The 26922-nt window shown below is 43.6% G+C and overlaps 1 protein-coding gene and 1 long non-coding RNA gene across 2 annotated transcripts in view; one reads left to right on the forward strand and one right to left on the reverse strand.

Annotated features, from left to right (window-relative positions):
* The window catches only part of COLEC12 (collectin subfamily member 12), a 197791-nt gene that overhangs the window by 147415 nt on the left and 23454 nt on the right, over positions 1-26922 (forward strand). The window contains exons 3-8 of the mRNA XM_037031618.1: positions 644-766; positions 8988-9086; positions 9866-10912; positions 21908-22396; positions 23354-23490; positions 24727-24836. Of these exons, the coding sequence (XP_036887513.1) occupies positions 644-766; positions 8988-9086; positions 9866-10912; positions 21908-22396; positions 23354-23490; positions 24727-24836 (2005 nt within the window). The remainder of the gene's footprint in view (positions 1-643; positions 767-8987; positions 9087-9865; positions 10913-21907; positions 22397-23353; positions 23491-24726; positions 24837-26922) is intronic.
* LOC118976911 (uncharacterized) lies at positions 530-26502 on the reverse strand. The gene is made up of 4 exons (XR_005064376.1): positions 25606-26502; positions 23568-23794; positions 3771-4089; positions 530-1687 (listed from the first exon to the last, which is right to left on the reverse strand). It is a non-coding gene; the product is annotated as an uncharacterized LOC118976911 (long non-coding RNA).

Consider the following 26922-nt stretch of genomic DNA (forward strand, 5'->3'; position numbering starts at 1 on the left):
TATCTGCTCTAGGTTATAGAACATTTACTGCTAGTGGCATGCTGGGACACCATTTTAGGAGCAGGGGGTGGGATCATAATTTGTAGTGCTTGCCAATTTTCATGGTGTAAATACTCCCTCCAAGACTGATTTCAAGCTTCCAACAGTTTGATAATCAGCTCCCCAGATTCAAATGACAAATTCAACAATAGACTTTTTCAAACCAGTAGGAACCAACTCTAGTGCACCATTGAAACAAACATCAAGGGACAAGTCACAATTTTTTGGTTGGTTGTGTTTGAATTGCTGTAGATTCAATAATGGCTGAAACAAATAGATTTGGGTATTTTAAACTTTCTGTCATGTAGAATTTTTTATTGAAATTACAATTGTAATTGTCAGTGGATTTTGGTTCAAAACTATTCTACGAAACAGAGTTATGTGTTATTTTCAAGTCATATTAAATACATTTATAACAACGTGGTAATATTTAAACTGCTTGTGTTGCCAAAGTGGTATGTTTAATATTAAAATACAACTCATCCTGTAGTAAGGCATATGTAAAAAGTTATATTTAATCATAACATTTGAACCAAAATGCAAGAGGATACTCTTCTAAGTGGTGTTTTTGCTCACTATTATTAAAATTTGACTTCTCTTGCAGGTATTCAGGAAGGAACACAATGTACCAAATGTAAAAATAACTGGGCACTGAAGTTTTCTATCATATTATTATACATTTTGTGTGCCTTGCTAACAATCACAGTAGCCATTTTGGGATACAAAGGTAAGTACTCTTGCCTTTTCCCTTCCAAATAGCAAGTGTGCCTTCATTAACATGATAAAAACCCATGTTTACAAATGTGAAGTATTTCATGAGTACAACTCAGATGCAGAACCAACATCCTAAACTTTGAATTTACATCTTTAGCTTCTGTAGCTGTAGGATCTGGAAGGTGAAAGTAGCAATTCCTTTCAACTCATTTTAATAATAATAATAACAACGGCCCTCTCTGAGATACTGTAAGATTTTTCCTCTTTGTTGTTTTTTTCCTGCCAATTTACAGCTACTCCCTTTTCCTCTGTCTTTCTTTTATCTCTAAGAGGCCCTGTGGAAACCCTGGAGTAAGCACATGGGAAAGTTACGGTGACGTCCAACACAAGATCTCCAGAGACAGGACGTTTCCCCCAGGGACTGGACCACCAGTCCCCCCTTTTTTCTCTTCAACACATTTACTGTGGTCGCTGTTGTTTGTATACTTCCATAAAAATATTGTCCCATAGAAATTAAACACAGAGACAGCACCACTACCTCAATTATACTGTGTGGGATGTTAGACATTCTTTCAATGTATCTGATTTAAGGTCAGTGGTGGATTTTTGCCTGAATCCTCCAAACTTGAAGACAAAGTGGGGTCCCCCTTCCCCAAGCCCTGTACCCATTCCAGACACCAAGGATAGACGGTGTCATGATGCAGAATCATGAACTGTATAAACCCTCTTATAGAAAATAGCCATGGAAGCCTTCCCGTCAAAGACACGGGAGACAGATGCATCATCTGGTTTCAGCAAGAGGCAGACGCGGGATCTGCTGATCTTCAAAACTTTCACTTAGGCACCATCTCAGCTGCCTTCCCTCCGAAGGGGCAGATTGACAGTGGAGAATCCCACATCTTCCTTTCTCATTTCCTTGGGCTGTAGACTTGGCCTAAAAAGAAAAACAGTCAACGTGAGTTCCCTCCAACTTGTAACTCCTCCTACCTCTCTCCCAGTGTCTGGCGGTTTCCAGAGGAAACACAGTGTACTGGAGTGAGAACGGGTTTGGAGCCAGACCGTCCTAGATCAGTTTTTGATTCTTCCATTTGCAATGCAGTCGTGGGTGTTTCTTAAGTGCTGCGGGCATTCCACGCACCACGCCAAGTCCTCTGCGTGGCTGTGCAACCTGGGCGTGAATCACAGCCTCTTAGAGTTTCCAGCTTCTCTAAAGTGACGATTAAAATGCCACTTTTCAGAGTGACTGGGATGAGCAAAGATGGTATGATTAAATCGCCTATCCTAGAGTTGGTCCCAGTAAGTAAGTGGCTATATTTCTCTGTTCCTTCTTTCCTCACAACTGCATTTTTACAGCTGTAGCCATTAGAATGGAAAAACATTTTTAAAATACTCGGTATAGTCGAGGGTTGTTAAGTCCCAACTCTAGGGACATACGCATGGAAAAGCTGTGTGCTTCCTGTGGTGGGTTGAGTGATGAATTTGAGCAATGGAAATTTGGGAAATTACCAGGTCATTTTGTTCACTTGTGATTAGTTCATCTAGCCTAAGATTAACAGAGCAACTGATTAAGCCACGCTATTTAATCGGTGCAAGAGCAGACAGAGATGGGGAAGGGAGCCCAAATGGGGGAAAGGAGGATTTTTATGTCCTAGATAATTCAGACTCTCCTCCTTTACTAGGTTATTTAGGTCATTATCACTCCTCCATGACTTTTCCTAGCAAACTCAGATAAAAGAGAAACTTGGAATCAAACAGTCATTTAATAAATATCTTTAGGGCTCAGTACTCTGTGATATCATGAAAGTAAACATTTACTGAAAGAGAGATGAGAAATGAGAAGGGTTTGAAGAGCATACCAGCATACGGTATTTTGTCATTTTTCCACAAAGAAATAAGATATAGGATCTTTATGCCTTCAGAATTATACAAAAAGATCCAAAGGAGGGTTTGCTTTTTTTTTTTTTTACTTTTCCTTTTTGGTTGTTTATTTTAAAGCACAGGTATTTTCTCCATTATAACAGTGGAAAGCCCTTCTCAGCTCTGGCTTGCTTTGTGTGTACTGGTCCATCTGCCTGGAAAACCTTTTCTCTGCTCTCCACCTACATGACTCCACCTTTCCCTACATGTCCCACATGTCCTACAACAAGCCCGCCAGCACTGGGTTAGGTGCCCTCCCGTATGTTCCCACAGCACCTTTTAGTTGCTTTCAGCTCATCACACTGCATCATCATGGCCAGCGGGCTGGTCTGTCTTACCACCCAAACTGTAAGTTCCATGAACACAAGAGACTATCTTTTATTTGCTGTATCTCCCACTGGCACCTTGCCTCATGGTACTTAATAGATACCAAGTTAAGTTTACTGAATTCATTAATAAGAGGATGGATAGGTAGATGGATTGTGAATTAGGGCCGACCTCTGTAAAGGCAATCAGTCAATGCCAGGGACCTCTAAGCCAGTCTGCTCTTAGGGAATTACAGCAACTTAAAGCTCAACCTAGACACCTAAACCCCGAGCACTGGCTTGGCCTGCTTTGCAGGGTGCGCCCTGACCAGGATGGAGGGGGGAAGAGACTGAGGGAGCAGGACGAGAGGAGGCAAGATGACTCTCTTGCCCATCTTTTCCCTCTTTCAAAGCATCCATCCCTCAGGCCTCTACTGACAAAAATAAGATAATACAATATGCAATTTCAGTTTTCAAACAGCCTTAATGAACTAAAATGCTGATATTTTCCAGATGTGTTTTCTCTTGCACAGTGAGTCCTCTCTTGCTGATAAGATGCTGGTGACTCCACAATGTAAGAGGCAGAAAGATAAGACCCAGTTTTCCCTTCACACAGCTCCCTTTGAAGTCTAAATAAATTCCATTAAAAAAAGAAAAATGTTCATTGAAAGAGGATATTTCTCTGAAGAAGAATATAAAAGGGAATAAAATGGAAACTCTTTACTTATAGGAGTTAACAAAGACAACTCCATGTGTTTTCCTCAAAATTTTCTCTACTTCCTTTGTGTTACTTACACTGTGACCAGTTAGGATGTCACTTAAGTTCCTTCTGGAGAATCTGCTGAACAAGTCAGAGGACTTCTGAGTCACACAGATGGTCTGTACAGTAACTAACTGTGACCCTGAGGCCCATCAGCTGCCTTACAGAAAGTATATTCTCAGACAGTTACAGCTTGGTGCATTCTCTGCCCTGGGCTTTTCATCAACCGTCAACGGAGCTTCTGTGGCAGAAGCCGTCTCTTCAGTTCAGTAGGTTGTGTTTCCTCCGAAATACTCCCTGAGTAAGAAAATTCTACTCAATTGTCCTGCCCACAAGGCATCCATCTTAAGGTAACTAGTATAAAGAAGAAAAACAGAAATCTGATCTTTCTCAGTAAGGGTCTCCTTTAACTCAACATTCCTAGTCATAGAAGGTCTACCTTGCTGCTAAGCTCTGCCAAAGTAGCAATGACCAAGTAGGCCTTCAAAATGTGCATCAAATCAGTGTGTAGCTGTTGTTAGGGACTCCACAACAGTATCTTCTGTATGTTTGTGATGAAAATCTAAAACCATGTTCAAGGTAGAAATGTCTTTATTGCATTCCAGGGAAGTGCAGTTGGTATTACTGGGAAGTCCCAGGTACCAATTGGTACCCCCTCAGGTACCTCCTGGTACCTGGTATCAGTTGGTACCATGAGGGGGTGTGTTTCCCCTTAGTACCACAATCAGCCTGGTGCAGATACTCGTAAGCACCAGGCAGGAGCTCTGTGCGCTGCTCTTGTTCCCGTCCCTCTAAGACTGGATGAACATTTGTTTCCATGTCTAACACTATGACACATACATGCAGATGTTTGGTAAACATTTGAGGATGATGACTGTACAGAGAAGACAAATAAGACATAATCTCTACCCTCAGATTTTTATTAGAGAAAACCTTATTTAGAAAAAAAGAAATCGTAAGTGGGAGGCAATAGACTTATAGAGAGAGTATGGATTGTGGACTCAGATCTCCTGGCCACTTTGTTACTTACAAGCTGTGTGACTCTGGGCATAATACTGAACATCTCTGAGCCTCAATTTCTTCATCTGTAAAATAAGAGTTGTAAGGATTAGCTGCGGAGATGGTGCAGTGCGTTTTGCAAAAGAGTAAATACTCAATAAATAGAGGCTGTTGTTATTGCCATTCAGATAAAAATTCAGTTGGTATGGAATGGAAATCAAATGTCCAGGGAAGTCTTAGCACAATGGGATGGAGATTTGGAGTGCATCTTAAAAGAGGGGTAAAATCAAGACAAGGGAGAAGGAGGTTAGTGGCCCAGGCCAAGAAATGATACCCAAGTCCCTTTGTAGAAAAGGTATTATTGTCAGATTCTCCTACAGAATTATTAGGCTTGGGGTACTTGAAGAGGGACAGCTCTTCAGACAGAACACCTAAGGCACTGATATTCTGAAGAAGAGTTCTCTGTCAAGAAACAATCTCCAACTAAAGGAAGCCTGTGAGAAATCAGACTGCTCGTAATCCTTCTATGTTTCATGTTTGTTTTCCTCATCAGAAAGCAATCTACAAACTGAAGTCTACAGACTGGGAACTTCTAGGGTAAGGAAGGACGGCTCTGCCATTCTTAGAATCTGTGCTAGTAAGAGTAACAACCAACGCAAATGCCGTGTGCTGTTACAGCAAGTGGGTTCTGGATCTCCATAAGCACAGTCTTTTTATGCAGAAGTGAGCTGCCAGCTTTGTAACTCTGAAGTTTATAGCTTTATTCCCAGATCCTGTTTTTAACACAGACTCATGCCTCAGTGCGTGGAATCAGTTCATTAGTACTTGTGGGCAGGGCAGATCGTTTCCTTGCACCAAAAAGAAAATTAACAGGATTTTTTAAATGAATGGATTTATTCCTTTTATTCTGTGAAGATCTGAATTATCTGTACAACAGCTCTATGTTTTTTAAACTAAAATGGAAGAAAAATTGGAGAGGATAGAAAATGACTGCTTGTCAGCATATTTAGAGGTTTCTTTGGCTTCCAGGAAAGAAAAAAAAAACAGGCAGGACTTAAGATCCTGTGTGTGGTTTGAGGACAGACAGAGGCATATGTTTTGATTTGAGGATCAGAACTGAATCTAAATTTACAAACATCCACTATTTTATTTTTTAAAAGTTTAGCTTTGCTAAAATGCAAATGAAACATTTTGTTCTTTAGAGTTTCCAGGGATTAGGAGTATGCATGCCCATCCAACAGCCCTTAGGTACAGATGATCATAACTGTATCCCCTGTCTATTTAGTCATTTTTTAAAAATAATAATTATGCAACTAGATGTCACACTCATTGCCAGTGGTAGGGCTTCCCAGGCTGGGTTGGCGTGTATGTTTGTTGGCATGCCCTCTAGCTCAGGCACTTTTTCACAGGCCTCAGCAGTGAGCAGACAGAGTCTTATTTATTTAAATAAAAGGCATAAGTAAATATGTGTTGAATACCTATAAGTACCACACATTGAGCTAAGAGCTGGAGATAAAACTGAATACAAAATTTCCCTGCTTTAGAGGACCTTAGAGTAAACAAGCCATGACGACAATGAAGTAAGTTCTGTTACAGAAAAGGGACTACTTGCCAAGAGAATTCTTCAAGATGTATTTCAGCAGAGATTTCCCGCAGGAAGTGAGGAGCTGAATCCTGAAGAGGAAGTGGGTCTTATCTTGGTGAAGAGGCCAGGGAAGAACATTCTAGGTGGAAAGAACACATGGAAAGGCTAGCATGAGAAGGCATTTTGGTGCAATGCACACATGTCATTATGGCCAGACTGTGGAAGTTTAGGGGAGAGCGTGACAGGCTCCTCCAGGGAAGGTGCCAGGAGCCAGCGAGCTGGTTCACTTCAGGTCATGCAGACACAGAGGACTGTACTTCTACTTCCTGATAGAAGCCAGGAGAATCTTCTCACATAATCATGTGTGGGTGGCACACTTGATAAATAAAATAAACTGGACCCACAGGCTCTCTCTGGAGCACACCCATGCCTTTTTTCCCTCTCAGGTGTGCGTCTTCACTTTTCTCTCCTAAGTCCAAGGGTCCCCATGGGACTTGCACTAGGGGAGCAACAGGCATCTGCTGATCCCAGGCTATCCCCCTGAACCTGTCTCCAAGGTCCCCTGTTCTCTGACTTCAGTGAGCTCAAAGCAGCCTCACTGAGGCTCACCTCTTTCCTATGATGTTTCTAGAGCATCGAAGTAGAGCACTGCCTAGACTCTCCTGTTGTTTCCTCTACCCTAAACTGTCCCCAGCATTAATAAACATTCTCTCAAAATCACAATCAGTCGACAAAATGAATTGGACCCACTGGCTCACAATTAATATACAAAAGTCAAGCTTAAAAAATAAAGCTGTCATAAAAAAGCTGTTATAGCAAGTAAGACAGTCAGATTTCACCTGAAGTTGCTAGAGGTTAGATCTCACAGAAGTCACTTTTAGACAAATACGCTCTTATTAGACATTTGAAAATGATAAGCTTCTGTTCATAATCACAGAGAATTACTGCCTCCCAAGAAGAAGCAATAACAGAAGCTTTTATTTAACACTTCATCACTAACTTACCCTATCATGTGTAATCAAGAGAATGCTCTTTTGAAAGTCTTCTTTGTAAATTTAGGCATCTAGTTGGGAACTGAAAATTACTTGCCATTAAGAAGAAGCAGATTCTCAGGCCTTAGTGGTGAAACTCAAGACAGAAAGTGGCAAACACTCTTGATTTTGCATCCCTTCTACAAAGACTTTGTGTATTGACTTGAGCTGGGTGTTCTTTGCCATGAAATCTCCTACTAGATGAGTCCTACCTGCCCAATATGGTTGGGAGTGTGATGAATAATGAAATTTTATAAATGATCTCAGTGTTATAACTCCATCTTTGGAGATTAATACAGATAGATGCTCCTTAGGATGATCAGGTTATATCCCAATTAACCCATCAAAAGTCAGAAATGTATTTAATAAACATAACCTACTTTAAAGGTGCTCAGAACACTTACATCAGATTACAGTTGGGAAAAATCATTTAATACGGAGAATACAGTGTAGAGTAGTGGTTCTTTACCCTGGTGATCGCGTGGCTGGGTGCTGTAGCAGCATCACAAGAGAGAGTCTTACCACGTACTGTTAGCCCAGGAAAGATCAAAATTCAAAACTCAAAGTATATCCCTCGCCAGGTGGCTCAGTTGGTTGGAGCATCGTCCCATATACCAAAAGGTTGTGGGTTCAATTCATAGTCAGGGCACATACTTTGGTTGCATGTTAGATCCCTGGTCAGGGCATGTTCAGGAGGCAACCAATCTGTGTCTCTCTCAAATCAATGTCTCTCTTTCTCCCCCTCCTCCCCTTCCTTCCCCTCAGTCCCTCCCTTCCTTTCTCTTACTCTAAAATCAATAAATATAGCTTTAGATTTAAAAAATTTTTTGAAGTACAATTTCTACTGAATGCATATCCCTTTCACACCATCATAGACTTGGAGACCATCTGTATAGGAAACAATAGAGATTGAGGACTTCTAGTATATAGAGTCTTGCACAAATAACACCCCCCTTTTAAAAAATATTTTAAAAAGATTTTATTTATTTATTTTTAGAGATGGGAAGAAAGGGAGAAAGAAAGGGAGAGAAACATCAATGTGTGGTTGCCTCTTACACGCCCCCTTCTGCAGACCTGGCCTGCTACCCAGGCATGTGCCCCAACTGGGAATCGAATCTGTGACCCTTTGATTCACAGTCTGGCACTCAATCCACTGAGCCACAGCCACACCAACCATGGCCTTTTTTATTACAAAAGCATAAGTATGTAATTCTGTAACATAACAATATCACACTCAAGCACACTATATGGCATTTTAGGTGAAATGTTCAAATTAAAACTATAATTTATTACACCCATATTATTATTCTACCAACCACACTTTAGCAGGCATTACTTTTGCCAGACCATATATATAAAAACTTACAAATAGCTTCAAGCAATTTCTAAACCATCCAAGGCAATAATGAATCATGAGAATAATTAAAGTGATACAATTCTCAAGCTTACAAGTAAACTACCACTTGTAAAAATAAACTCATTTATTTTTCGGAAAGAATGGCTTTTCCCCATGCTATCATTGATCCTGTTTGTTTCAATCTGTTTCCTTTATTCTGTAATGGAATTATCTCTTGTTGAAACTGAAAAATAAAATTTGAGCAGTTATATGTATTAATGCATTGATTTTCAAATCTTAGTTGTAGAGAAAATGGACAATGTTACAGGTGGCATGGAGACATCTCGCCAAACCTATGATGACAAGCTCACAGCAGTGGAGAGCGACCTGAAAAAACTAGGTAATCTGTTTGGAGTGAACCACAAGGTTGAATTTCCCGAGTCTACTTTGTATGAACAACCACAGCGTTTTAGGATGGCATTGCTGTGAACACACAACCCAAAAGGACATAACATTTTTGTGTTGTGTGATGAATCTTTCCATGTGATTTAATTCAAAGGCTTTTAATTTTAAAACTAAACCAATTTTGGAGTTGAGTACCCCCAAGAACATTATTATATGCCAAAAAAATAAATCTGAAGACCAATCCTGATCAAAAAGAACCACAAATACCCTTTATTAAAAGCTCATTTATAAAATGCTTGGTAATTTTTTATTTGAATGATTTTAACTTGTGTAGAAGAATTGTAGAGGTAAATTTTAAAAATAAGTGATTATAACCCATTCTATCCTTTGGTTTTTGTTTCTGTTTTTTAAAAAAGTTAATTTAACAAACAATGGGTTATTCCCTTCTTGATATCCTGCCTGGTGCTCTAGAATCAGGTAAATACTTATTCCCTCTCCAAGAAAAGGAGTTACTCCTGGTGCTCAGCACCCTTTCCCGTTTTCCAGGACCCAATTTCAATACATATATGGTTACACTTGAAATCTATATGATTTTATTAACCAATATCACCCCAATAAATTTAATTTAAAAATAGATATGTAGATTTTACTAATGCATATATCACAGATTTTACATCTAAAATATACGGCTTACCAGTTAAGTGTTTGGGATCTTTGACCTCACCTGAACACTTCTTCATACCACCAAGCTAAGTAACAAACATCCTCTTCCAGGGGACCAAACTGGGAAGAAAGCTATAAGCACCAATTCAGAACTGTCCACCTTCAGATCAGACATTCTGGATCTTCGACAACAGCTTCGTGAGATTACAGAAAAAACCAGCAAGAACAAAGACACGCTGGAGAAGTTACAGGCAAGTGGGGATGCCTTGGTGGACAGGCAGAGTCAACTGAAAGAAACTTTGGAGAATAACTCTTTCTTCATCAGCACTGTAAACAAAACCCTCCAGGCATATAATGGCTATGTCACAAATCTGCAGCAAGATACCAGTGTCCTGCAGGGCAATCTGCAGAGCCAAATGTATTCTCATAATGTGGTCATTATGAACCTCAACAACCTGAACCTGACCCAGGTGCAGCAGAGGAACCTCATCACTAACCTGCAGCGGTCTGTGGATGACACGAGCCAGGCTATCCAACGAATCAAGAATGACTTCCAAAATCTCCAGCAGGTTTTCCTTCAAGCCAAGAAAGACACTGATTGGCTGAAGGAGAAAGTCCAGAGCTTGCAGACGCTGGCTGCCAATAACTCTGCCTTGGCCAAAGCCAATAATGACACCCTGGAGGATATGAACAACCAGCTCAGCTCATTCACAGGTCAGATGGACAACATCACCACAGCCTCACAAGCCAACGAGCAAAACCTGAAAGACCTGCAGGACATACACAAGGACGTGGAGAACAGAACAGCCATCAAGTTCAGCCAGCTAGAGGAACGCTTCCAGGTCTTTGAAACAGATATTGTAAACATCATTAGCAACATCAGTTACACAGCCCACCACCTGCGGACGCTGACCAGCAATCTGAACGAAGTCAGGACCACTTGCACAGATACCCTGACCAAACACACAGATGATCTGACCTCCTTAAATAACACACTGGCCAATATCCGTTTGGATTCTGTTTCTCTCAGGATGCAACAAGATATGATGAGGTCGAGACTAGACACTGAAGTAGCAAACTTATCAGTGATTATGGAAGAAATGAAGCTGGTGGACTCCAAGCATGGTCAGCTCATCAAGAATTTTACAATCCTACAAGGTAAGTGAAAATTCTGAATTTATGTTTATATTAGTTACCAACTGATGTATACCAGATTACCCAACACTTGGCAATTTAAAACAATGAACATTTATTTTCTTATAGTTTCTGAGGTTCAAGAATTCAGGAGTGCTTAGCTGGGTGTTTCTGGCTCAGTATCTCTGATGAGGATATAGTCAAGATCTTGGCCAGATCAAGGCCTGGGGGACCTGCTTCCAAGACGGTTCATTTGCGTGACTCTTGGCAGGAGGCCTCCGGTCCTCACCCTGTGAAATTGCTCCAGTGCCCTCACAACATGGCAGCCAGCTGCCTCCAGAGCAAGTGATCTGAGAGAAAGAGCAAGAAAAAAGCCACAATGCTTTTTTATCATCCAGCCTCAAAAGTCACATACCATCACTGCTACTATATCATGTTCCTTAGAAATGAGGTACTTAGTCCAACCCACTTTCAAGGGGGAGTGGAATTAAGTTCCATGTCTTCAGAAGAGGTGTGACTAAGAACTTGTGGGCAGTGCTCAAAGGTGCTTCATTACATACTTGTTAAATAAAGGAGTGGCTAATTTTAATTTTCTCAGTGCCTGGCTGTTTCAACACCATTATAAATCGGGCTTTTTTGGAAGCAAGATTAATTATTTTAGGTCACAGAGTTACCACTGAGAGATTCCTATTTCTGAGTGTCATAAACATGAATGGAAGGCCATCCCAAGGAAGATTTGAGAACAGATTATTAAGAGAATAATTTGTGAGCTTTCAGGGAAGCAGTGATCACCATAATCAGATCACTAAGGAAGTAGGTGAAGCTAACATTTCTTCACATTAACAGACTTATTAGGTTGATTAACTTAGCAGAATAAACAGTCGCACGTCTGGATTTCACCAAGGCATTTGACAGTGATACCCTCAAGAACAAGGTACAGGCACAGCCCTCTCTAGGGAGAAGGTCTGTGCCTTTCCCTCTTCCACCAGGTGCATTTTCCTTGCCTCTCTTTCTCCTAAGCTCCAAGGGCCCTGCTTTTGCCTCTGTAACTTGTTTCTTGAGCCCATTGCTGGATTATAGCACAGTTAGATGGATTTATTGGTTGTGTTAGTTTTCTGTGCTGCATAGCAAATTGCTACAAACTCAACAGCTTATAGCACCCATTTCTTTTCTCAGTGTCTGTGGTTAGATGGGTCCTTTCCTCACCAGGCTGCAGTCTCCTTAAGGGGCTACACTTTCAGATGAGGCTTGACTGGGGAGAAATACATTTCCACACTCCCTCAGGTTCTTGGCAGAATTTATCTCCTTGGGACCGAAAGATGGAGGTTCCTGTTTTCTTTCTGACTGCCTGCCAAAGACTGCTCTCAGCTTCTAGATGCCACCCACGTTCCATGTGACCACCTCAAAACATGGCAGTTTCTTCAAAGCCAGCACAGAGTCCCCCTCCCTCTCACCTGCTAAGATGGAGTCTTACATAATGTAACCTAGTCAAGGGAGTGACACCCCATCACCTTTGCCGTATTCTTTTGATTAGAAGCAAGTCACAGGTTCCACATTCAAGGGGGAGGGATTGCACAAGGGCACGAGTCACTGGAGTCACCTAGGGTGTGCCTGCCACGCTGGTGAATGAGTATAGAGAGTGGTAGTTAATGCGCACCTGGAGGCAGGTGTGGATGGCAGATGGCATTGCTGTTCAGCAGTGTTGTCAGTGGCTAGCGTGAGGATATGGATGAGCTGGTAATCCAATACTTGTGTGGCATGAAACTGTATACACTAACTAATGGATGATAGAATCATAATGCAGAATGATCTGGAGAGGCTGGAACCGTAAAACAATGCCAACAAAATGAGATACAGAACATGGGTGAAGTCCTGCCTGTAGACTGAAAAGACCAAATGCAAATGTTAATGGGCAAGCATGGCTTCCTCTAAGCCTTAGAGGAAGTATGCCTGAAAAGCATGGGGGTTTTAGCTGACAGTAAGCAACTAGATTTGTTTACCAGGGAAGCTAATGTGAGCCTTAGAAAAGGAACCATGTGCTGTGAGGGAGGATTGAAGGACCTGGAAACTTCAACCTGTAGGAGAGATTGCTTAATCGGGAGCAAAGCAGCTGTCTGAATGATGTAAAAAGCTCTCACGTGGCAGAGATTTTAAATGTTTCCTGAGAAGCTGCAGAGGGTGAAACAAAGACTAGTGGGTATTCACCAAAGGAAGATAAGTGTTGGTTTTATATGATATTCCTTATAAAAATTGGTGTTGTCTGAAAATATAATGGTTTCCCTGAGCAACAGGGGTGCCCCAATTCTAGAGGGGCTAGACAATTGCAAGTCAGGAATATTGTAGGTGGGAGATGTTCTGAGTAAAGGGTGGGCTTTCAAATGATAGGAAAGTTCTTCAGGGCTTGATCTATTTGCTTTTCTGTTCTCTCCCAACCTAAATTCAGAATGAGAGCAGATATCAGCAGATGTGCAACCTCATAAAATAAGAACTTTCTAAATGTCTCTTGAGATTATAATATGTTAGGCAGTCCTGTCATGGCATTCTGGATATTTTCCAACTATAAATTTCATAGTTTTATGGTTCCATTACTTTGATTGTTACCTTGTCTTCTACAAGGAAACCTCTGACGTATTTAGTTTACAGATAGTATGACTTGTCAGCTAAGCAAGTGTATGGAAGCTCACTGTTGAAGAGTCAGACCCTAGCTTTATATTAATGTTTCCATTATTCTGATTATTTCTATCAGATAATATTTAGTGTGAGTACATTGAGTGCTTTTCACAAACCATTCCAGTGAGTCTTGACCACAAATTTATAAGGCAAGATACTTATAAAATCACCATCAGTTTATAGATGAGGAAACTAAGGCTTAGAGAGGTTCAAGGGACTTACTCAGGTTTATAGAAATAGTAAGGAGCTAAGTAGGATCTGAGCCCAGACCGTCTGGTGCCAAAGCTCATGCTACTAACCCCATTGATATTCACTGAAAATGATGTCCCAGCTCCCTGTCCCTGGCTGCCCCTGCAAAAGTCTGTGTGGTCAGGAGTTGGGAATTCATTCTGAGTGTGAGGGGGAGGTTTTAAGCAAGGTGGTGACAGGACCTGATTTATAGTTTTAAAAGTTTGGTGCAAGGCTAGGGGCAAAGTAGATTATGGTGGAGCAAATATGGAGGCAGGGGTCCAGTGAGGCTATGGACCAGGTATGGGTGTCTCAGAATGGGATGGCAAAAGTGGAGATGAAAGACACAGACCTTCTCATTCCAGAGGAGACTTAGAGGTAGACTCAAGGGCAGCCCTGTCCTCCCCCAGATAACAGGGCCCCACCGTCGAAGGCCCTAACTGGTTCAAGGGGCTCTGAGTGTTTAGAACCCACATCAGCCTGTTATTGACACTGTTTGGTGCCTAGGATCCTGGAATTCCCTACCCACGGTGTCCCAAGTCCAAAGGAACAGCCAAGAGGCACTTGTGTATTGTAACACAGGATCAGGGGCTGGTGTGTATGGCTAGACACAGCTTAATTAGCTGTGGGGAGTGAAGGGAAAAGAGAACATGATGTCTCCTCTGTTTTTAGCTTGAGCAACCAAGTAGATGGTGGTAAAGACCCAGGAGGTGAAAAAATAGACAGGTCCGTTTAGACATGTTAGGTTGGTGATGTCTGTTAGAATGAGGTTTCTGCCCTGGCCGGTGTGGCTCGGTTGAGTTAGAGCATCGTCCCACAGACTGAAAGGTGTGGGTTCCATCCCCCTGTCAGGTGGGTGCAGGAAGGCCATCAGTCGATATTTTTCTCTCATATCAGTGTTTTTGTCTGTCTGTCTGTCTCTCTACCCTCCTCTGTCTTTCCCCTCCCTCTCTAAGAGCAATGGAAAAATATCATCATGTGAGGATTTAAAAACAATAAGGTTTCTGACTCAGTGATTCTGAAACGCCTCAGAGCTTGGTTTCTGAATTATATTTTCTTTTTCACATATGCTTTCCCATGTTACATTTATCCTTGGTCTTATCATTATCTGCACTTTCTTTGAGTTGACCTGAGAAACTTCTCAAGCCAGCCAAGCAACTCCCTTTCCATTCAATCTGCTCAACTTCCTCCAGAACAGAAATGCCCACCAGATGTTCCCAAAGAACCAGAGACAGGGAGAAAACTCCGTTTCTGAATGCAAGTGTTTCCTTCCACACTTCATCTCTAGTGCCTTTCCTCTTTCTTTCTAAGCAGATCTAGTGCCTGAGGATGAGGGATAGATGGGATCAAGCAGAATGGAGCCAGGTTGAATTAACACTGGCTTATGTTGGGTTGTCTCTGCACTATTCGAAATACTCTGATGCTTTCTGGGAAATTCTCGGTGACTTGCCCTTAAAGAACCCTGATGCTAATGGTACAGTTCAGCCAAATGAGACATTTGCTTCATTAAGAAGTAGAAGCTGCAGCTTACTGATTGCGTGAAAGCTAGATGATAATGTAGAGATAGGTATTAAATCACATGTTGAACCTTGACAATTATTTCCGTATGCGTGAACCCAAAACTTTGTTTAAGAAAGCCTTACTTGTTTTATTGCTATAAATAGCTAAAAGACTGTTATCCTAATTATGTACCCAGAGGACTTCATCCCTCATAATGCACACTCTTGGGTGGGAAGTTCACCTCACATTCTAAACTATTTCTCTGTGAGCTAAGGAGAGGGTTCCTTTCATCTTCTGAGAGAAGCATGGGATTTAGGGGATGAGAACAGATCTCTGGAATCAGATAGACCTGGATATGAGCACCAAGTTCCTCATCCTCTCTGTGTCTCTGTTTCCGCATCTGTGTCTACCTTTTAGAGTCATGAGGACTTTATGAGATAAGGTTTTAAAAAAGCACTTATACAGTGCCTGGCAGGGGTTAGTAGCTAATATTCATACCCAAGTTCAGTTCTTATCCAAGATTCCCTTTCTACTGTAGCACCAGCCAATACATCATGGTAAAAACAACACTTTTCTGTTGTTAAGATTGATTTGGGCCCACAGTACTTACTGCTGGCTTCCTGGTACCCAGCGCTGGCATCAGTCTCAGGTTTTGCCAACAGTTAGCTTTCACTCATTTTTTAATCCATGTTTATTAAGTGTCTGCGGTATACCAGTCACACTGCTGAGCACTTGGATGAATTGTCTGTTTTCATTGTTGCATCTCTTTAAGGTAAGAATTATCAGCACTCCCCATTGCAGGGGAGGGCACTGAGGTACACAACGCCCAAGTAACTGACCCAAGGTCAAGGGCAAGTAAATGGCAAACTGTGCTAAAGTCAGGTCTAGTTCCCAAACCCATGCCTCCATGGCACTCTGCTGTTGTGATGACTCACAACAGATGACATATTCAGGGAGATGCAAGAAAGTTTATTTTCAGGAGAGCAATTGGGTAAGGCTTCAGTAAGGGATTGACGTTTGAGCTGGACCTTGAAAGACACACAAGAAGGCTGAAAGGACAGAGGAAAAAGTAGGACAGGGGACAAAGCAAAGTGGATCAGGCAGGACACCTCAGCTCCTGTCATTGCTGGCCCCATCCCCTCTTGATACACCTCCCCAAAGCAGACTGCTTGTCCGAGTAGCCTGCAGAACAGGCATTTGAGGTATAGACTGGCCAGCTGGTAAGAAACAGTGGTTTAAATACCCCTCCTTCATAGACAGGGAGCTTCTCTGACTTTCCAGAAGCCTGTCTTAAAAAGAGGTCAAGAATCAAATTATGCTTCAGAATGATTGCCAAATAATACCTATTAAATTTCCTTTTAATTTGTACATTCCTTTTCACCTCATTGAAGCAGAATGCTCTTTTCATGTCATAGGTGTTTAATAAATGTTTCATTAATTACAGTCAAACTAGATTTTTAGTAAGAAAAATACTTCAGATTACTGATGTATTTTTCCTGTTTTTCTCTGTTTTTCCAACCTTACCACTCATGGTTCTAAAATCGAGTCTCCGAGATTTTTGGATGGCACTGAGAATAAAAGTGGTTTCTCTACTGTCTGTTAAGCACCAGCAGTCTTGTTGGAAAACAACTTGGAAAGTTATCTCAGGGGTAGGACACGGTGCTGGGCCCTTCTTAAGGCCTGCAGTTTGGTTGCCAAAGCAGAAACAGCACAGTGATTTAAAGCCTTCCATCCCCTTTGAACTGCTTGGTTAGAGGATTTGCATGTTCCAGGCTCCCAGCTCTGGAGTGTGGGGAACACAAGGAGGTTTTGTTGGCAGTGCAAACACAGGCTGCTCAGAGTTCGTCTTCAGGCATTTCTGGAACTTGTGATGGCTTTATCAGCAACGTGGGTATCCTGGCATTTCAGATCCTGAGCCGGGAAGCCTGCCACTTGGCCTTGACAACACATCTCAAATTTGTTTTTGTATGGGACATCACATGTGCCTCTACATGTAGCGTGACCATTCTCTCAACTCTGAATTCAAGTTGTTACTGCGCAAGCTCATAAATACTCCCATGTCATTTATCCCAATGTTTTCGGTTTTAAGGCATTAAAGGTAGCTTATATGTTGGTTTCATTTTATTTTCACTTCAGCAGCCACCTAATAAAAGACTCAAGTAATACCTAAAAGCCTCGGTCACCCAGATGCTAATAAAGCAACACTAGCACCCCAGGTCCTGCAGGAGGCTAAGCCCCTGGCATTAGTAATCCACTTTTTGGGGGATCCAGTGCTGACATGTAGCATGGTGTTAGCTCTTTTTCTCAGTGATTTTTTAAAAGAAATATCAGATTTGTAAGTTTTAATGAGCGAAGCATGGTCTTAATGAGGAAAGTATATGACTGGTTGGATCCCCTTACGTATGGGACACCTAGTGCAGCATCTGTAGGCAGACGGCCAGCTTCCTATTCCAGCTCCCTGATGGGTTTCCCAAGACTGGGGCAGCTGTGGATGAAGACGCTGGTAACTGTGTTCATGATGGGATTTTATCACAGCCATACATATTATCTCAGAGAGGCAGATAATTTATTTGTGATTGATATAGTGCTTCCTATGAAAAAATCAGGTTTTATGCTAACTCAGCTGGAAATCCATCACAAGAATGATTTCAGAACTTTATGAAAGGCAAAAACTTGTATCTTCTCCCAATATCTATTCCCTTCCTTCACAAGATATAGAAATTAGTATCTGTTGACTGTGGGATCCATGTTTTATGCCGTCCTTAAAATAAGCCATAACCTCTATGTGGAATGAGTGGAGACATTCAAGAAGCACTTCCAGTTTAGAGGGAAATAGCTGAACACCATCAACTACCCTTCCCCAGAAACAAATAAAGATTAATGAAAAGCTGTCACCCAGGTAGGGAGGGCTTGGTTTCACGTCAGGAGAGAAAGAGTTATGTGTCCTTGAGATTCTGTCGGAAATCAGGGGAAGGTGTGGCTGGAAGAAACGCAGCTCCCTGCCCATCCGTCTGTCGGATCAGGCAGACGAGCCTCTGAACGGTCACTGTTTCATTCGCACAGGTAAACTAATTTCCCATAACTTGCAAATGTGGTGTCAACCCCAGAGGTGCGTGAATGAGAAACACTGATTGTTGGCAAAACTCACAGATTAAAGATAAAAAATTTCTAAAGCACTTGAATTTGCCAACAGACCTTTTCTGTTGTTTGCATTTCTTAATGTTAAACATAGAACGTAAAACAGAAATAGCTGAGAAGATAGGTTACTTATATTTTTGCTGTTACGCCAAGTAAATTAAGAGCTTTGTTTTGGTTTGATTTGATTTATTGTCAGTATTGTTTCACTAGACCCTTCCATTATGCTGCCTCCATTATGGGGGGACACACATGCCATCTTCCCCACAGTTAATCTCCAGGACACTCTTTTCTTTAATATGCAAAGGAGCTAAGTTACTTTTTAAAAAATTATTGATTTTTAGAGAGAGAGAGAGAGAGATCGGTTTGTTGTTCCACTATGCATTCATTGGTTGATTCTTGTATGTGCCCTAACTGGGGATCAAACCCACAGCCTTGGCGTATTGGGATGACACACTAACCAACTGAGCCACCCAGCCAGGGCCTAAGTTACCTTTTTAAAGGAGATATATCTAGCAGTGAAAACCCACCATCTCAATCTTCACTAAATGCCTTAGGCTACTTAAATGGGCCTCCTCGGGCTAAACAGAAAAAATTTTTAAAAACCTCTGAGGATAAATCTGGACCAGTTTTTAAGTGTGGGTATGGTCAAGAAAGATATATGTCCCCGTGCTCACTCATTCCACAGTGGCAGCCAGGGTCAACCTGACATGTAGATTGAATGAAGCTGTACTTCTTAGAATAAATGAGGGACACCAAGCAGGTCACCATTCCCCCAAATCTTCTCATCCATCCTGAGGCTCAAAATGTTGGCATTAGTGTGTTAGGTATTTTGACCTGTAATGTGCATTGATTTGATAAACATTTAAGGAGGAAAAACGTCCATCTGGAGTGACCTGGGAGGGTTATGTGGTGTGTGAACATGAATTTTCCAGTTGCCTATAGGGAGAGGAAGTTCTAAGAGAAGAGATTTGCAAATGTCCAGAGATGAGATGGAATCAACAGTGAGACCAAGGCAAGGAAGCCTTTGATACCAGATGATCAAGTAGGGGCTGAATATGCTGGACCAAGTGGAGATCAGAACTGTGTGTAAGGAAGACAAATGTGGGAAAATGCAGAGTGGAATAAATGAATGGACAGGAATCAGAGGTAGGAAGAGAAATTAAGAGGTGACCATAAAAATTTACTGAAAAGACAGAGAAAGACGGGAGTGAGGAAGAGGGAAAACACCCACACTAGGGTCCTGCCAAGTAATGGAAAGGAAGAGACAGTTGCGATGATGTAGTGGGATAAGAACTGATGGAAGGGGGACTGAAACATCCCAAGTCAGAGGTGCTGGCAGGACATCCCAGAGAAAATGGACCATCAGACTGTAAGATGGAAATAGGGGCCCAGAGCCTAGAAGAGCTGATGATAAGGAGTAGGCAATGGGAGCTGGTGGGCAGAAGCCGAGGAGAGGGTGCTTCATCCCAAAGTCTCCTAAAGTCTCTCACTTAAGAAGCAGAAAATTCCAGAAGGAATGCATTGAAGCTCGTCCTAGCCATTAGCAAAAACTCTTACAGCTTGCCAGAGGTATCTGCCGGTAAATCCGAGAGCGACATCATGGTAACTTTAAATAAGGAAAGCTGAGCCCAGGTTCTGCTACAGGAGAGCAGCAATGGGTGGGCTGGACTGGGGGTCCTGGACGGCATGAGAGTACCATGTTGTCCATCAGGGCCTAGGGCAGGAGTGGGGCGGAGAGAACACCCTACAGAGGTGGGAAGAGCTACTTCACAGTTCTGTACTGACCAGCTGGTGGCAGAGTGGTGGTGTGAGGGACAGAGAAAACTTAGGGTGGGGAGGCCTACCCACCCTTCAGGTCCCTGGCACCTCTACCCTTCCAGACTGAAAGACTTTCTGCTTCTGTAAAAAGAAAGTGTGGGCCTCTCTTACTCCTTCATATAGATTAGTGAGGTCTCAGAAATTCTAACGTTCTAGGGAGAGTATTTGAGAACCATGTCCTCCAAGACACATTCATTTCAATGTGAGAAGACCCGAATTCCTGTCCCAGCTCCACTACTTGATTAGGGTTGCCCGTGTCATATCCCACTAGGTAAAGTGCTTAGCTACTCAGGTATGTCTGTTCTGAGAAGCAAAGTAACCTTGCTTTGAACAAAGAGCTTGGCTTCTCTGGCCCTGAATGTCCTCAAATGTGCTGTGGGAGTCTATGACAAATGTGCTTTATCACAGACAAAGGTCAGGTGACATAAAGGATGTGAAAGTACCTCGAAAACTGTCATTCACTGTTCAGATCCTGATTGTGGTGTATTTGTGTGAAGTTCCCTGTCAGCCTTGAGAACTTTAACAGTCCTGGCGAGTGAGTTCCTTCATGACTGAGCAGCGATGAGCAGAGATGAGCAGATATTTGCCTCCCGACCCTCCTCCCTGCCTTTTTCCAGGAGAACTGCTATTTCCTTTTTTGGTGGAAAATGGTGTCTTTTTTTCCTCCCCTGCCAATTCAATGATCCACCTATTTTTTCCGATAGCCCACATTCCCTGTTTGAATTGTTAGACTGACAAACTGGAAAAAGTGAAACTAACCCTCCCCATTCCTGAGAGCACTTTCCTACCAAGACCTTCAGTCCCTCTGAGCTTGTCCCGTGAACTATGAACGAGGCTCAGCCGTAAGGACAGTAGTGTTCCCGCAGCTCTGGTGGAGGGGACAGGAATGCCAGGTGGGATGTAACAGAGGAAAAGGCCTCTCTGGCGTGGTGAGCAAGACAGTGCCTCTCCCCATTTGATTGCATTACTTTTTATCTATTTTAACTCTTTAGGTATTCCCACAATACCTTATATGGTGCTTGTCATATAACAGGTCATTAAGACTCATAGAGAGCAGGCTGTTAGCTCCTGGGGGAGGTTCTGAGTATAAAGGGATCAAGCAAAAAAAGAAAAAGAAATAAAATTGATGACCGCAGACAACAGTATGGTGATTGCCAGGGGTGGGGGTGGGGGTGGAGGTAGAAGAGGGTATGGGGGGATAAATGGTAGTGGAAAAAATAAAATAAAGACAAATAATAAATATATGTCAATAAGTGAAAAAAAAGAGGAAATAAGTAGGAGGGAATCTTGATGCCAATCTGCACAGTTTTTGCTGGTGACAAAACGTCCCGGCTGCTTAGGAAAACCCAGGTCAGTGGTGTGCGTCGTGCTGCTGCTGCACCGGCACGAAGCTGTCCCTTCCCTGGAAACATCAGTGGGTAGTAGAAGGTCATGTGCCGTTGGGATCTATCCTAAATGCTTAGAGCAGGAGGGGTGAGCTTAGTAAAGAAACGCTTTTGTTAGAGAGAAAAACACTGTCCATAGTAGTACGGTAAAACAGTAAGCAAGCCTTAATATGTATGTATCTTGTATGTCTAGATGTTTTTAAATTGGAAGTTTTATAAGATAAATTTTTAACTTTTACAATGGATTTCATATTGTCCCATTTATATTTTTATGTTTTAGGTCCTCCTGGTCCCAGGGGTCCAAAAGGTGACAGAGGACAGCAGGGCCCCCCTGGTCCCACTGGCAACAAGGGACAGAAAGGAGAGAAGGGGGAGCCTGGGCCACCTGGCCCCGCCGGTGAGAGGGGTCCAGTCGGGCCAATTGGCCCCCCTGGAGAGCGAGGTGGCAAAGGCTCCAAAGGCTCTCAGGGTGCCAAAGGCTCCCGAGGGTCCCCAGGGAAGCCCGGCCCTCAAGGTCCCAGTGGGGACCCAGGCCCCCCAGGTCCCTCAGGCAAGGATGGACTCCCTGGCCCCCAAGGCCCTCCCGGCTTCCAGGGACTACAGGGCACTGTGGGGGAGCCCGGGGTGCCTGGACCACGGGGGCTGCCAGGCTTGCCCGGGGTTCCAGGCATGCCTGGCCCCAAGGGCCCTCCAGGTCCCCCAGGCCCATCAGGAGCAGCAGTGCCCCTGGCCCTGCAGAACGAGCCAACGGCAGCACCTGAGGCCAATGGTAAGTCTGCGCAGTCTCTCCCTCCCTGGCACCAGGGGACAGGGCCAGTGCGTGTGCTTGTGGCTGGGCTGGCCCTGGTGTACAGCTCCAGACCACCCCATCCCCCATTTGGTAGCAAAGGCTTCACAGGGGGCAGGCAGCATCACTCAGGCACGTGCATTTCTCTCTAAACATAACCAGGTTCTCTAGCCCTTGTTTATTTAGCTGAGTCTGGCCCTCAGGGACAAACACATCCCCAGATGTTCCCTTCGTGAAAGCCTAAGGATGGCCACTCCCAACCCATCCTGTCCCACTTTGTGCCCTTCACCTGGGGACAGATGTCCCTCAGTTAACAGGCAGGTGGCACTGTCTGTTACTGAAGCCCAGATTTCATTTCTTTTGTAAAGGTATCATGGTAACTTCTAGTCTTTTCCTAAATAAACCTGTGGTAAAACCCTAAACGCTGGGTTTGCACCCAAGCCTATTCGCTCTCCTTTGACCCACACCTGATTCCAGTTGACTCCCAATTCCACTTGATTTCCCTCAGCACAGCCTGGGTCATCTTTGCTGTTCCATGAGCCTGACTGGGTTCTGGGCTCTCCCCTCTGGTTGTCTGTAGGTTCCCCAGGACTCCAGACTGACACCGAACATGGTGCCTGCACTGCACTTTGTTGTTGTTTCTATTATTTGTCATTGTAAAGATTCATCCAGATGTAGAGGAACAAAGACCCAGAGCAGATAGTTCCCAGATTATGTAGTTTTAACTTCTGTGTCCTCTGCAGTCCACTTCCCTATACTGTCCTTGCTCCCGGCATGTCCATGAATGTCACTCACGGGGTCCACACACAGACATGGGGGCTGCTCCTGGCCTGCGGGGGAAATGGGGCTGTGGCTGTGGCCTCATAAACACAGCTGAAGAAGGCATGGTGCTTTTCGTGTTTTGTTTTTAATCAATGTTGTAAACCTTTGCACTCCTAGGCTGCCCACCTCACTGGAAGAACTTCACAGACAAATGCTACTATTTTTCGGTTGAGAAAGAAATTTTTGAGGATGCGAAACTTTTCTGTGAAGACAAGTCGTCACATCTCGTCTTCATAAACTCAAGAGAAGAACAGGTATGCTTGTAGCATACTTAGAGTTGGGGGAAAACTATAATTTAGGGACAGTTTATATCTGGAAATTGCATGCTTACGAGGGAGTCAAAGATGTCAAGAATTTGTGGTCCTATAAACACAGAAGGCTGCATTATGGAGATTTGGGCTTTATCCAGTGATGAGAAGCATTCCTGGCATGGGAATTGTATCTTCTTGCTTCCACCTGGAAGATTGCTTTATCAACCCTGAAGATGTGGGGCTCCTCCCAGCGGCTGTGGAGAGAGCAATGATGCAGAAGGGAAGCCTGCAGGCTGGCCCCAGGCACCTGAGGAGAGAGTGACAAAGAGGAATGAGCCCTATAGGGCTGGAGTGGAGTACAAGGGACCAAACATGAGGCCCCAGCAAGGCCAGGAAGAGCAGAAAAGGCCACAGGGGTAGAGCCCACAAGGGAAAAGGATGGTGACTGTTCACTAGGCCTTTAGTGTGTGCCAGGCACCATGCAAGGTATTTTCTGCGTTAAACCCACCCTAGTGAGGGTATTATTATCCCTACTTTACAGATAAGAAAACTGAGGCTCCACAAGGTTTAAGTGGTTTATTCATGGGGCAACAAGTAAATGCAGAGCTGAGCCTGAAAGTGAAGTCCATCTAGCAACAATGCCAATGGGCTTTCTTTGGTGCCACACTGTTCCAGTGGCTTCCTTCCTTTTCTTATGTATCTCTGGCAAGTACACCCCTGAAAACAGATGCTTCCCACAGTAGCTGACTGGGAATGAGCACACAGCCAGGTGCGTGGGCTTTAGGATATACAGAGCTGGGCCCAATCCCAGCTCAGCCACTTATCTTTATTTTGTAGGTTGTTATAAGGCCCAAAGACACATTGCGTGTGACATACTGGCGATGGCACCTGGCCCAGAGGAACAGCTCAGCGGTGCCATAGCTGTTACTGCTGTAGGAGAACACGGGAGGGCGGGGGTGAAGGGGATGGGGCCTGGCTGAACTCGAGTGGTCTGGGTGATGTGGAGGAGTAAGAACACCACTAAAGTATCACTTACGCGTTTGTAAGAGGAAAACTATCAGAGGCCCCAAACAGTGCAAACAAAACAAGTACAGTAAAAAGGGGAACAGCAAAAACAGGGTAATGTGCCGACAAACATCCTCTTTTAAATAGTCCTTTTCTCCTAAACGTTGGAGAGGGGAAGCCCCGACACATCTGTTCCAAGAAATACTAATGCACCGTCTCTGGTTTATTGTTCAGCAATGGATAAAAAAACAGATGGTGGGGAGAGACAGCCACTGGATCGGCCTCACTGACTTGGAGCACGAAAACGAATGGAAGTGGCTGGATGGGACGACTCCAGAATATAAGTGAGTGCTCAGAAACTTCCAGATGGGTGGTCAGAATCTTGCTGTTCTGTTTTTCACCTTTTGCCTGACTCTCTACAATTTCTTTCTTAATGACGTTATGTCCTAGACACTCTTCACACTGAGGTTCCTGTATTTCTTTGAAGGGAAATTGTGGTTGGGACTCTATATACTGTAAAGCAGGGTTTGTCCTTTTTCTTTTTATAGAGTGAATTTTTTTTATTTCTGTGAAAAAAAATCAGACTCATAAAACCACACAGTATGCACTTGTGGCTGAAACGTTTTTTAAATGCTGCTGTGAAGGAGAAGGAGGCCCAGACGACCTCAGGCACATTCGGAGTTCACCCCAGGCACAGTTAGGTTCTGACATGATAACACCATCCAGGCCCCTAACCTTGTTGGGCTTCTGTCCAGAATGTGATTATACACTACAAGTTTACAACTCTCCTACACATGGGAAGTTCAAGTGCATCACGAACAAAGGTGTTTGTGGGATAACCATCTCCTAAAGGTCTGAAGATTCCCTGTGTGGTCCGATGTGACCTCAGTTCTCTAAAGGCAACAACAAAGAATGGAAGCACGTCACAGTGCCTTCTCAGAGCTCCTGGGGGCACAGAAGTCTTCACAAGCCTCCTCCTACCCCGGTGTCCACTGCCCCTAATCCTGCCCATGGTTCTGAATTTTCACTTCTTCCTCCTCCCACTCTGCTTCTGATGGATGTGGAAATATGCAATAAACTGTACCAAATGGAGCAGAATTTATAAAAACCCACCTCTGAACCCTTTCCTTTTCTGGAGACAGAGAAGACAGGCCCTGCAGAGGTGCCAGTAGGTAGGAGGGCACCTCAGCATCAGGAGCACCTCCCAAGCATGGAGGAGACCGAAGCATCCATGCACCAGGAGGGGAGAAAGGCAGGGTTTCAGGTCTCAGACAGTTTCTCGGGCATCGAGGCTGGACACGGCAGGAGCCCAGGAACAGGAGGGGTCAGAGTGGAGGAGCCGCGGGCACATGGGTTGACAAACAGGCTTCTCTGTACTTTTAAGTGCTTCATGTGAAAAGCATGATTAGAAGATAGATGGGCCAGAATAAGGCCATTTCCTAAAAAATATTTTTTTAAAAGTGACCAAAAGTCAAGGTGGAGCATTTGAAGATTTGGGGTCTGCTGAAGGTTAGACTGGCCCCAGAGCATTGGTATCAGCCCTCGGGCCTGAAAGATACCCCGTCTCCTCCGCTCCACATCTGTCCATGGGGACAGGGAGTGACACTGCATCCTGGCCCCTGGGAACTGGGCTGTCAGCCGGAGGGAAGCACCCAACAGGGCACAGGTGCTCTTCAGGAGGCTCAGCACAGGTGAGCACTGGCAGTGGAGGGCTGGAGGTGGGTATGGGAGGCAGAGATGAGTAAAGGAAAAGATAAATCTGTGACTTTGACAGTTAAGAGTGCCAAAGTCTTTTTTTTTTTTGTAAGGGAGTTGGAGGGGAGCTAAAAAAAAATAAAAATCAGTCTCCACTTTTCTCACAGCCATAAATGCAAAAAAGGTATGGATTAGACCCACTAAGAAATTCAATCTTAAGCCTTCCTCCAAGAAAAAAAAATGGACTGGCTCATATGGAACGGATTGAGGAGAAACATTACTGTCCATGCCAGCTCTCCCAAAGTCGAGCTTTCCTGCTCTTCCCCTGGCTCCAGCAAGAGCTACATGATCTAGAAGGAGAGCACCAGCATTGGGACCTGGGACCTGAGAAGGATTACACCACCAGACACCTTCCTGGGACTCTGTCTGTCCCCAGCCACAGCCACCCTGGAGCCTCCTGCAAGCTTGGCTCCTGTGTCAGCCACAGTATAGACTGTGCTGCTCATTTTCCACCCAAAGGAATACATATACATGTAAAAAAACCCCAGGACCAAATTTTAAAAGCAAGGATAAATTAGGCAGACATGTTATGAGGCCTCAATAACTGAAGACTAATTCAACTTGACATAGAATAATAAAGATTGAATAAACTAGAAAGACAGCCAGTGCAGTGAGGGGAGAGAGCACATGCCCTGGAGTCGATCAATGGTGTGGGTTCCAGGCCTTGACGGAGCG

This window comes from Sturnira hondurensis, unplaced genomic scaffold, assembly GCF_014824575.4.
Source record: "Sturnira hondurensis isolate 20B ecotype Veracruz unplaced genomic scaffold, ASM1482457v3 Scaffold0001872, whole genome shotgun sequence".
In the NCBI taxonomy this organism is placed as follows: domain Eukaryota; kingdom Metazoa; phylum Chordata; class Mammalia; order Chiroptera; family Phyllostomidae; genus Sturnira; species Sturnira hondurensis.